The following is a 12928-nucleotide window of genomic DNA, read 5'->3' on the forward strand; positions in this document are numbered from 1 at the left end:
TCTGGTAGTGCTGTGGGATCTTTTACATCCACCTGAGAGGCAGACGGGGCCTCGGTTTAACCTTCCATCCGAAAGACGGCACCTCTGACAGTGCAGGGCTCCCTCAGTACTGCACTGAAGTGCCAGTATAGATTATGTGTTTATATCTTCTACTTAAGGTGAATTTACACTGCACCTTAAACATCACTGGCTTCACAGAGACACTAGAATTGCCGAATAACACTAGACCGAGACAGACCTGAATTCAAAGAATAGTGTGAAAACTTATGGAGAGGACCGTCTCACACTCCTTGGTTCCAACATTGCCTGAAATATATATCCAGCATGGTGTCAAAAATGCTTTTTTTTAAACATTTTTTTAAATGGTCTCTTTGACCCAATGGCAGTTTTAAAACCTGCCTGAAGTTGATTTACATAGAATTAGATAGAATGTACAGCACAGAAACAGGCCATTCGGTCCAACAGGTCCATGCCAGTGTTTATGCTCTACACAAGCCTCCTCCCTCCCTACTTCATCTAACCCCATCAGCATATCCTTCTATTCCTTTCTCCCTCATGTGTTTATCTAGCTTCCCCTTAAAAGTATCTATGCTAGTCACCTCAACTACTCCTTGTGGTAGCGAGTTCCACATTTTAACCACTCTCTGGGTAAAGAAGTTTCTCCTGAATTCCCTATTGACTATCTTATATTTATGGCCCGTAGTTCTGGTCTCCCCAACAAGTGGGATCATCTTCTCCATGTCTACCCTATCATAGAATCTTACAGCACAGACGGATGCCATTCGGCCCGTCGTGCCTGTGCCAGCTCTTTGAACGAGCTATCCAATTTAGTCCCACACCCGCTTTTTCTCCACAACCCTGCAAATTAGTCCTCTTCAAGTACATGTCCAATTGCCTTTTGAAAGTTCCAACGGAATCTGCTTCCACCACCCTTTCAGGAAGTGCATTCCAGATCATATCAGCTATCTGCGTGAAAAAAAATTCTCCTCATCGCCCCTCTGGTTCTTTTGCCAATTACCTTAAATCTGTGTCCTCTTTATTGCGAATCCGCCTGCCAGTGGAAAGTACCTCCTTATTTATTCTATCAAAACCCCTCGTAATTTTGAACACATTTATAAAACCTCCCTTATCCTTCTCTGCTCTAAGGAGAACAATTCCATCTTTTCTAATCTCTCCGCCTAACTGAAGTCCCTCATCCCTGGCATCATTCTGGTAAATCTCCTCTGAGCCCTCTCCAAAGCTACAGTGCTGGCTGTTGCTAGTGGGTAAAGTTACTGGTTGTCCCCAGGGGGTGCGGGTGCTGGCTCCCCCATGCAGGTACCATTACTGTACCTGTGTCCAACCTTTCGATGGGTCTTACTTTTCCGAGGGGATTTTTCTACCTGCTCCCGTCTCTTGGGCGACATTTGGTCCCGTATCTTCGGAGAAGAGGAGTCCCGTCTCCGATCAGTCGGCGGCGACACCTCCTCGCGCTTCTTTGACGAGTGCCCACACCGCTTACGGTCCCATATCTCCTCACCAGGACAGGGCCTGCGTTCAGGCTCAGGCCCAGTCTTGGAGGGAGTCGAGGGTGTTTCTTCCCCGTTCAGGGCAGCGGCCTCATCCGCTGCATCCATCATACACCAACTGGGGAGGGAACAAAATAAAATAATTAATATTAAAATAACTGACCCTAATTTTGCACCATAAAACATTCAAAATATAGTTACATTACAATAAACATTAAAACGGTGCGAGCCTTTGGCTTAGTGGTAGCATTCCTGCCTCCGAGTCAGAAGGCGAAGGGTTCGAACCCCACTCCAGACAGCCCCGACGAGCGGAGACTAAAACTTGGTCTCTAATAACTGGGTTGACATCCAGCAGGGATACTTGCATCAACAGGGAGTGACCACTGGCTCAGTGGTTGTATTCTTGCCTCGAAATCATAAGGGTTGGGTTCGAGCCCCGCTCCACACAGCCCCAGCAAGCAGAGACCAGAGCACCGGCTGTGAATTGACTGCCGATGCGTCTGATGGGAGCGGGTGATTCCCCCTATTGTAAAGTAAGAGTGGGGCTCTTTAGCCTTGTTTGCCACCCACCTAGCAGAAGGTACTCCAAAGACAAAAACCATCAGGAAGGCAATGGGAAAACACCTCGGCTACTCTTCCCAAGAAAGTGACTCAAGAATCTCATGCGCGAGACTGGAGTTAGGTCCTGCCCTGGGACAGAGCATGTATTGATAAATATTAAAATGATTTACATTAAAATAATTGATAAAATTAATTACAATATTAAAATTTACAATATATTAAAATTTAGTATAAAATTGATCTTTAAATTATTTGCATTTAACTATTTACAATACAATATTTCAATTTACATTAAAATTTGTAAATTTACAGTACAATGTTTGAAGTGTTAAATATTAAAATTATTTAAATTAAAATTTACAATGTTTAAATTTACAATACAATTTAAATGTACAATTATTTAAATTTACAATTATTTAAATTTAAAAATAAAATTTACATCAATAGTAAAATTTACGATACAATCTTTAAAATTACTTTAAAATCTTTATTCATAATAAAATTTACATTAAAATAATTGATTCGAACATTATTTACTATAAATATTAAAATGATCGGCAACCAGTTTATTATTTGAAGCCGCGGCGCCGCTTTCAGGGAAACAAAATGAAGGCCCGGCAGAGCCTGTGGCAGTTTCTCCGGGCCCGGACTTCTCTCCACAGCTTTACATGCGGAGCGAGTAACGTCCAGCGAGTGACTCGGCCCCTGGAACACGGCGACCGGCGGCGGCGGCGGCGGCAGCAGCTTCCCGCAGGCCAACCACACCGGAGGGAACGTGTCCGCCCGGCAGAGGCGACTGCTGCTCGGCTCGACTGTTTGTTTTCTTCCCCCACTCCACCTTTGACCCCCCCCTCACTCCACTCCACCTTTGACCCCCACACTCACTCCACTCCACCTTTGACCCCCACACTCACTCCACTCCACCTTTGACCCCCACACTCACTCCACTCCACCTTTGACCCCCCCTCACTCCACTCCACCTTTGACCCCCACACTCACTCCACTCCACCTTTGACCCCCCCTCACTCCACTCTACTCGACTCTACCTTTGACCGCCCCCCCCTCACTCTACTCTATACCTTTGACCCCCCCCCTCACTCCACTCCACCTTTGACACCCCACCCACCCACCCACTCTACCTGCCAGTAACAGCAGCTCTGATTAATCGCTGCCCTGATAGATCCGTGTAAATGCATCCAATGGGCGACTAGAGAAAGCCATCCTTTTGATTGGGCAGCGCTGCTATGTTCTGATTGGCTCCAGTGCACAGTGTGACTATATATATCTCTCACATTTTTTAAAATCTTATTTCCAGTATCTCTACACTTGAGCCTGTGCTTAGTTCTAAGACTCCCTCTTGTGATTGCAATGTTCCTTTAGCAATATTAAATGTTTTAATTGCAATGCGCTTGTGGTCATATATTGCTAACTTATGTTAAATTGCAAGTTGCATGTATTACATAGAAATTCCCCAAAACTACAACACGTTCAGCCCAACCAGTCCATGTTGGTGTTTATCCTCCACATTTGTAAACAATTTTACAACACCAAGTTATAGTCCAGCAATTTTATTTTAAATTCACAAGCTTTCGGAGGCTTCCTCCTTCCTCAGGTAAATCCTCCACATTAGCAGTAGTCCTAATCCCATGTTCCCGCTCTCTTCTCATATCTCTATCCCCTTTCCTGCACACATCTGCCGAACCTATTCTTAAATGGTGTCTGCTTCAATCACTAACTCCAGTAGTGCGTTTGACGTTTTGATGTATTGCTGGAGGTTTCAGCACATGACCTCCTCCACCTCCGACCACCTCCGACCGCCCCCGCCCAGTCAAGCAGCCTTTCTTCCCCTCTCCAATATTTTTATAACCAATAAACAAAAGCAGTCAAAGAAAATACTCACCTAGAGGGACATGGGATAATCAATGACGTTCAACGTGGATTTATAAAACACAAATTTAAGAGTTCTTCAGGTTGTTTTTAATTGTTCTTGGGATGTGAGCAACAAATGGCAACACAGCATTTATTGCCCATCCCTAGGTACCTTGAGACCATCAGGAGTCAATCACAAAGTGTGGAACTGGAGTTGCATGTAGGCCAGACCAAATAGGGGTGGCAAGTCCCTTCCCTGAAGGACATTAGTGAAACAGTTGGATTTTTACAACAATTTAGCAGCTTTTCATGGTCATTTTACTAGTACCAGCCCACAAATTACCAGATTTCATGAATTCCATAACACAACTTGCCGTGGTGAGATTTAAACTCACAACCTCAGGGTTGCTAGTCCAGTACCATGACCACTAGGCTACCCTACCCTATATTATCTTTGATCAGTGGTTTACATGTTGATGGAGTACTGTATTTTGCCCCACACAGTACTTTCATGATTCCGCATGATTTTCATTCCCAATGATTTCATTGAAAATTGGGTGGTTTCCATAACGGGTGGCCAATCCACTACACCAGTTTTACATGTTCAAAATTTATCACAGTGAGTCTGTTGGCATTGTTGCGTAATAGTGGCTCAGGGGGTGGGTTACACACCTGATCTTGTCTGGGGCATAAGAAGACCCTGCAATCTCTGAAAATCATGGCAGATGCTCTCTTCTTACTAAAACCAACAACCAAATACTTAAGATACATTAATCTGTAGTAAAAGGCAACAGCTTCCTAATTGAAGCAGGTTTGATATCTTACAGGGCTCACGTAAGGGTATCTTGCAGAGTAAATACAGGTGTATCTAAAGTCAATTTAGCGGCCAATAAATACATCAATTGAGCACTCAATTAAACCTACATACATTTAAGTCGTGTACAGTAAAATACAAGAAAGAACTTGCATTTATGTAGCGTCTTTCGCAACCACAGGATGTCCCCAAAGCGCTTTACAGTCAATCACAGCAGTCAATTTGAGCACAGCAAGGTCCCACAAACAGCAATGTGATAATGGCCAGATAATCTATTTTAGTGATCTTTGTTGAGGGATAAATATTGGCCAGGACACCAGGGAGAACTCCCCTGGTATTCTTTGAAATAGTGCCATGGGATCTTTTATGTCCTCCTGAGAGGGCACACTGGGACTTGGTTTAACGTCTCATCCGAAAGACGGCACCTCCGATAGTGCAGCACTCCCTTAGTGCTGCACTGGAGTGTCAGCCTGGATTATGTGCTGAAATCTCTGGAGTGGGACTTGAACCCACAACCTTCTTACCTAGAGGCAAGGTTGGTATTTATCAGGTTCGGCCTGTGTGGGTAGTCAGGGAGGCTGATGGAGATGGAGCCACAGGCAATTAGGTGCAGGCAAAGGGTCTCACAGCTAGGCCAAATGAGGAGCTCTCAGATTCTGTTAAGCTTTTATTTTTGGCTGTCATTGAGCCACGGCTGACTTCTCTGAACTACATGGAGAGAAGGTCTGGTTATGAAAGAAGGTGCAGTCAACACATTGACAATAACGTGTTGGGTAATTGTTCCCAGCTTATTTCCAAAGTCAAATTCAAGGATGTTGTGTCATAGTGGAACTGGTAAAAGCTTGGTTTTCAGCTACTCTTGACACTTGCGGTCACTTTCTTGCCTTTCACTTTCTCAAGGTTTAGGGAGAGAGGAAAGTTTGGAGGGATAACTCTGAAACTCTGTAGCTGATGTGTCCTTTCATGTTTTCTGCACAAATCATTGAATGCCCTCTACGTTTTTGGAGTTAGCCTTGTGGAAAATCCTGGAACAAAAGTGCTATCCATACGGTTCCCTTTTTTTTCTGCCTATATTAAACCCCTCAAAACTTAACTGTGTATATCCAGCACAGATGTTGTAGGCTAATGTATCATGGATTTAAGCTGGCCTGTTCTTTTATGACCAGAAAGTCTAATGGCTATAACCTGAGGTCCCTCAAAGTTTTAATTGAATAAGAGTGTGAAAATCATAATATCCAAATATAAAAATGCAACAGAATTTGAGAGCTCCTCGTTTGGCCTAACTTTGAGGCCTTTGTCCAGTACCTAATTGCCTATGGCTTCACCTCCATCAGCCTCCCTGACTGCCCACTCAGGCCGAACCCAACGATTCCCAATCTCAGCGTTCTGTTTGACCCTTGATGAGATTTCAAATGAACGTCTGACCATTTTTAAAATTCAATCTAGAGATGTGAGTGCCACTGGCAAGGCCGACTTTTATTGCCCCTCCCTGGTTGCCCTGAGAACGTGGCAGCAAGCCTTCTTCTTGAACTACTGAAAATCTATCCCAGTGAGTCCTAGGATGATAGGAGCATTAGGAACAGGAGTAGCCCCTCGACCTGCTCCGCAGTTCAGTTAGATTGTGGCTGATCTGTACCACAACTCCATTTGCTCCATATCCCTTGATACTCATAAATAACAAAAATCTATCAATCTCAGTCTTGAAAGCTCCAATTGTCCTAACATCCACCTTTTGGGGGAAAGAGTTCCAGATTTAATTTCTTCCAGAACTGTTAACCAACTTTAGATTGGGTAAAAGTTACACCAATCAATCCAACACCACAAGGGGATGCAGTACACTGCTGAGTGATTGAGTTTAGGCACAGAAATCCATGCACCAAATCTGCTTTATTAACACATCTATGATCACACAATGAATACTATCATCAGATTAACCATTAAAGAGTACACAAAGTACATGGTTAGATATTATTGATTGACAGAGATTAAATTGTTACAGCCACAAACTTATTTTAAATGTACCACAATAATTCAGCCTCAACTAGGCCCTACACAATACAGAATAAAGTTACACTCAATGTTCAAGATTGACCTAAAGTTGACAAGACTATTATATGGTTATATTACTTGTATACCTGACAGTTTAACAGCTTTTTAATAACAAGTAATAAACAAATGCTACACCCCTGTTCAAAAAAAAGGGAGAGAGATAAACCTGGTAACTACAGGCTAGTCAGTCTAATGTCAGTGGAGGAAAAGCCACTAGAGCCCATTGTCAAGGACAAAATTAATTCTCACTTGGAGAAGCATGGGACAGCCAGCACGGATTTGTTAAAGGTGTCTGACTAACCTGATTGAGTACTTTGATGAAGTAACAGAGAGGGCTGATGAAGGTAGTGCAGTAGATGTTGTGTATATGGACTTTGGACTTCCAAAAAGCATTTGATAAAGTACCACATAACAGACTTATTTGGAAAATAGAAGCACATAGGATTAAAGGGATGTTGGTTACTTGGGCACATAATTGGCTAGGAGGCAGAGAGTAGTGGTGAATGGATGTTTTTCTGATTGGAGAGAAATATGCAGTGGGGTCCCCCAGGGATCGGTATTAGGACCATTGCTTTTCTTGTTATATATAAATGACCTGGACTTGGGTATAGGGAGTACAATTTCGAAGTTTGCGGATGATACAAAAGTTGGCAACGTAGTAAATAGTGAGGAGGATAGTAGCAGATTTCAGCAGGACATAGACAGACTGGTGAAATGGGCAGACACATGGCGGATACAATTTAATGCAGATAAGTGTGAAGTGATGCACTTTGGGAGGAACAACATGGAGAGACAGTATAATCTAAATGGTACCATTTTGAGGGGGGTGCAAGAGCAGAGGGGTGTATAGTCACAAATCTTTGAAGGTGGCAGGACAAGTTGATAAGGCGGTTAAGAAAGCGTATGGGATACTTGGCTTTTTAAATAGCGGCAGTGAATACAAAAACAAGGAAGTTGTGCTAACCATTCACAAATCACTGGTTAGGCCTCAGCTGCAGTATTGTGTACAATTCTGGGCACCACACCTTAGGAAAGATGTCAAGGCCTTGGAGAGGATGCAGAGGAGGTTTACCAGGATGATACCAGGATGATGGACTTAAGTTATGTGGAGAGATTGAAGAAGCTGGGATTGTTCTCCTTAGAGAAGAGAAGCTCAAGGGAGATTTAATTGAGGTATTCAAAATTATGAGGGGTTTTGATAGGGCATGTAGGGAGAGACAGTTTCCTCTGGCAAGTGGGTCAGTAACAAGAGGTCACAGATTTAAAATAATTGGCAAAAGAACTAGAGAGGAAATAAGAAGAAATTTTTTCACACAGAAGGTTGTTAAGATCTGGAACACACTCCCTGAAAGGGTGGTGGAAGCAGATTCCATAGGAACTGTTAAAAGACAATTGGACATGTACTTGAAGAGGACTCATTTTCAGAGTTATGGGGAAAAAGCTGGAGTGTGGGACTAAACTGGACAGCTCTTTCAAAGAGCCGGCAAAGGCATGACGGGCCGAATGGCCTCCTTCTGTGCTGTAAGATTCTACGTGCAATTAAGGTCTATTTCACAATATTGCTGATAATCTGCTAGCTTCGCAATATTATTCTTTGATTTTGTACAACGCCATCCTTCTGGGCCTTTTATGGCAGAGATAGGTAGATGTTCCTCCTTTAGGATCATTCATAGTCACCATTAGGGACATCTGTGGGGTTATTGGCCATCCATAGTCATATTATTCCTCCCACTTCGGTTGTCTACTTTTCACCCTGCTATACTTAACCTTGCACATTTGCTCATTAGTTGTACTATTATTCTCTCATTTCTGCATCTCCGTTTACAGTGACGTGAACAGTTACCTAATAGTGTGATAAACTTTAAATATTTGACTCGATTAGATTATACTTCTTCACCTTCCAATTTACCAAAATCTTTCTCCCTTGGACGACTGACTTCAAAAGTTCCGTCAACTTCCTAAGCCTTCCTTTTTCAGGATGTGGAGATGCCGGTGATGGACTGGGGTGGACAAATGTACAGAGTCGTACAACACCAGGTTATAGTCCAACAGCTTTATTTGAAATCGCAAGCTTTCGGAGCTTAGCTCCTTCGTCAGGTGAGTGAAGAAGGGTTTCCATAAAAGCATCGCATATATAGTCAGAGAACAATGTCTGGTGATTACAGATAATCTTTCCAACTGCCCGTTATCACCCCTCGGCAGAGAGATAATTACAGAAATCAAAGGAGTGGATGGTGTTCAGACAGGTTTAGTCTGGGACACATTACATCCAAGAATACTGAATACACAAGGGGTCAGATAACAACGACAGAGAGAGAGAGAGAGAGAGAGAGAGGCACCCGAAAGGCAGATAGAGAGAGAGAATGACCCGTTGTATTAAAAACAGATAACTTTTTTTCGCTGGTGGGGTTACATGTAGCGTGACATGAACCCAAGATCCCAGTTGAGGCCATCCTCATGGGTGTGGAACTTGGCCATCAATTTCTGCTTGATGATTTTGCGTTGTCGTGTGTCTCGAAGGCCGCCTTGGAGAACGCTTACCCGAAGATCGGAGGCTGAATGTCCTTGACTGCTGAAGTGTTCCCTGACTGGGAGGGAACCCTCCTGTCTGGCGATTGTTGCGCGGTGTCCGTTCATCCGTTGTCGCAGTGTCTGCATGGTCTCGCCGATGTACCATGCTCCGGGGCATCCTTTCCTGCAACGTATGAGGTAGACAACGTTGGCCGAGTCACAGGAGTATGAACCATGCACCTGGTGGGTGGTGTCCTCTCGTGTGATGGTGGTATCCGTGTCGATGATCTGGCATGTCTTGCAGAGGTTGCCGTGGCAGGGTTGTGTGGTGTCGTGGACGCTGTTCTCCTGAAAGCTGGGTAATTTGCTGCGAACGATGGTCTGTTTGAGGTTAGGTGGCTGTTTGAAAGCGAGTAGTGGAGGCGTGGGGATGGCCTTAGCGAGGTGTTCGTCGTCATCGATGACATGTTGAAGGCTGCGAAGAACATGACGCAGTTTCTCCGCTCCGGGGAAGTACTGGACGACGAAGGGTACTCTGTTGGTTGTGTCCCGTGTTTGTCTTCTGAGGAGGTCTATGCGATTTTTCGCTGTGGCCCGTCGGAACTGTCGATCGACGAGTCAAGCATCATATCCCGTTCTTACTAGGGCGTCTTTCAGCGTCTGTAGGTGTCCATCGCGTTCCTCCTCGTCTGAGCTGATCCTGTGTATTCGCAGGGCCTGTCCATAGGTAATGGTCTCTTTGACGTGGTTGGGGTGGAAGCTGGAAAAGTGGAGCATCGTGAGGTTGTCCGTGGGCTTGCGGTAGAGTGAGGTGCTGAGGTGCCCATCTTTGATGGAGATTCGTGTGTCCAAGAATGAGACCGATTCTGAGGAGTAGTCCATGGTGAGTTTGATGGTGGGATGGAACTTGTTGATGTTATCGTGTAGTCTCTTCAGTGATTCTTCGCCGTGGGTCCATAGGAAGAAAATGTCGTCGATGTATCTGGTGTATAGCATTGGTTGGAGGTCCTGTGCAGTGAAGGAGTCCTGCTCGAACTTGTGCATGAAAATGTTGGCGTATTGGGGTGCGAATTTGGTCCCCATGGCTGTTCCGTGTGTTCCTTCGCAGCCTTCAACATGTCATCGATGACAACGAACACCTCGCTAAGGCCATCCCCACGCCTCCACTACTCGCTTTCAAACAGCCACCTAACCTCAAACAGACCATCGTTCGCAGCAAATTACCCAGCTTTCAGGAGAACAGCGTCCACGACACCACACAACCCTGCCACGGCAACCTCTGCAAGACATGCCAGATCATCGACACTGATACCACCATCACACGAGAGGACACCACCCACCAGGTACATGGTTCATACTCCTGTGACTCGGCCAACGTTGTCTACCTCATACGTTGCAGGAAAGGATGCCCCGGAGCATGGTACATTGGCGAGACCATGCAGACACTGCGACAACGGATGAACGGACACCGCGCAACAATCGCCAGACAGGAGGGTTCCCTCCCAGTCAGGGAACACTTCAGCAGTCAAGGACATTCAGCCTCTGATCTTCGGGTAAGTGTTCTCCAAGGCGGCCTTCGAGACACACGACAATGCAAAATCGTCAAGCAGAAATTGATGGCCAAGTTCCACACCCATGAGGACGGCCTCAACTGGGATCTTGGGTTCATGTCACGCTACATGTAACCCCACCAGCGAAAAAAAGTTATCTGTTTTTAATACAACGGGTCATTCTCTCTCTCTATCTGCCTTTCGGGTGCCTCTCTCTCTCTCTCTCTCTCTGTCGTTGTTATCTGACCCCTTGTGTATTCAGTATTCTTGGATGTAATGTTTCCCAGACTAAACCTGTCTGAACACCATCCACTCCTTTGATTGCTGTGATTATCTCTCTGCCGAGGGGTGATAACGGGCAGTTGGAAAGATTATCTGTAATCACCAGACATTATTCTCTGACTATATATGCGATGCTTTTATGAAAACCCTTCTTCACTCACCTGATGAAGGAGCTAAGCTCCGAAAGCTTGTGATTTCAAATAAAGCTGTTGGACTATAACCTGGTGTTGTACGACTCTGTACATTCCTTTTTCAGCTTATATCCAAAAAAACTTGCTTCCAACAAAAACCTTCCAATTGTTTCTAACTCCTAACTGTGGGTGTCAAAAGTACAATTTTTTATAATGTTGATTGCAAAAGCTAAGGACCCACTTTTTCCACCTATTTGTCCAGTGGCTGACCAAGCTGATCCATTTTGTCACAACATAAGAATATAAGAAATAGGAGCAGGAGTAGGCCAATCGGCCCCTCGAGCCTGCTCCGCCATTCAATAAGATCATGGCTGATCTGGTCCTAACCTCAAATCTAAAGAACACAAGAAGTAGGAGCAAGACCCGGCCTCTCAGCCCCTGGGCCCGCTCTGCCACCCATAGGGCCTTGACCGATTTGAACTCAGCTTCATGTCCAATTTCTTGCCCGCTCCCCGTAACCCCTAATTCTCTTTACTTCTAGGAAACTTTCTATTTCTGTTTTAAATTTATTTAATGATGTAGCTTCCACAGCTTCCTGGGGCAGCAAATTCCACAGACCTACTATCCTCTGAGTGAAGAAGTTTCTCCTCATCTCAGTTTTGAAAGAGCAGCCCCTTATTCTAAGATTATGCCCCCTAGTTCTAGTTTCACCCATCCTTGGGAACATCCTTACCGCATCCACCCGATCAAGCCCCTTCACAATCTTATATGTTTCAATAAGATCGCCTAGGATTTACTTTAAATGTAATTCGCCCTGGGCAAGTGCATGTCAGGAATCTCGCGTGGCCAGAATACAATTAGTCGACGGAGGCTGTTGGGAAGATATTCACTCCCTTTTTCTTTCTTAGCCGAGTTACAGATGGTCTTCCTCAAGATTGCTCCTAGGTATTCCCCACCTCTTGGGATGACATGGCCCATTCATTCAATGGCCTTGGCTTAGCTCCAGCCATTGATTCGAACCATCTGTTAGTTCTAAGAACCCTTGTTTGTCTCTCACTCTTAGCATGTTGTCTGAACTTTCCCAGCATTCTTCATTAACCGTTTCTGGTTTTCCAGCATTCAGCTATGTGGTTCGAAAGGCCACTTTATTGGTCACTTAAAAGGTCACTTTTAAGGTGATTTTTTCTACAAGTGACATGGGAGATTTGCCAGTGAAATATTAAAAGGGTATGGCAGCACATGCCAGACGTCACACTCCAGACGTCACACTGTGTTACAGCTAGAAAACAAGTTTTAAGAAAGAGAAAAAAAACAGTTGCTTCATTGCTGTCTGCTTCTGATCTGGAGCTGAAATTGACAAGAACTTGACAAGTTCCAAAATTTCCCATGGCAAACTTTGAGTGGCCTCGGGTTATAGCCATTACACTTTCTGGTTTTAAAGAGTAGAGCCAGCTTAAATGTCCACAACAGCAGAATAATACTTTGTGTATTATATGATATAATACTTCTAACCTAATTATGTATAGTCATATAAGATTATATAGTTATGTATAATCAGATAAGAAAGAAAGAACTTGCATTTATATAGCACCTTTCATGGCCTCAGGATGTCCCAAAGCTTTATACAGTGTAGTCCTTTTTGTTTTGTAGGAA

At 44.3% G+C, this 12928-nt stretch overlaps 1 protein-coding gene across 6 annotated transcripts in view; it reads right to left on the reverse strand.

Moving 5' to 3' along the window:
* nadkb (NAD kinase b) overlaps positions 1–3297 on the reverse strand; it is a 43766-nt gene extending 40469 nt beyond the window's left edge. The window contains exons 1-3 of one of the 6 annotated variants that reach the window (XM_067994899.1): positions 2632–2911; positions 2079–2198; positions 1333–1626 (exon numbers count right to left, since the gene is read on the reverse strand). In XM_067994899.1, coding sequence (XP_067851000.1) covers positions 1333–1626; positions 2079–2110 — 326 coding nt within the window. In that variant the 5' untranslated portion in view covers positions 2111–2198; positions 2632–2911. Of the gene's footprint in view, positions 1–1332; positions 1627–2078; positions 2199–2606; positions 2912–3208 lie in introns of those variants that run through there. The other 5 variants (XM_067994900.1, XM_067994904.1, XM_067994901.1 and 2 more) reach the window with 5 other exon arrangements.
* Positions 3298–12928: the final 9631 nt, after the last annotated feature.

This window comes from Heptranchias perlo, chromosome 13 (assembly GCF_035084215.1).
Source record: "Heptranchias perlo isolate sHepPer1 chromosome 13, sHepPer1.hap1, whole genome shotgun sequence".
Taxonomy (NCBI): domain Eukaryota; kingdom Metazoa; phylum Chordata; class Chondrichthyes; order Hexanchiformes; family Hexanchidae; genus Heptranchias; species Heptranchias perlo.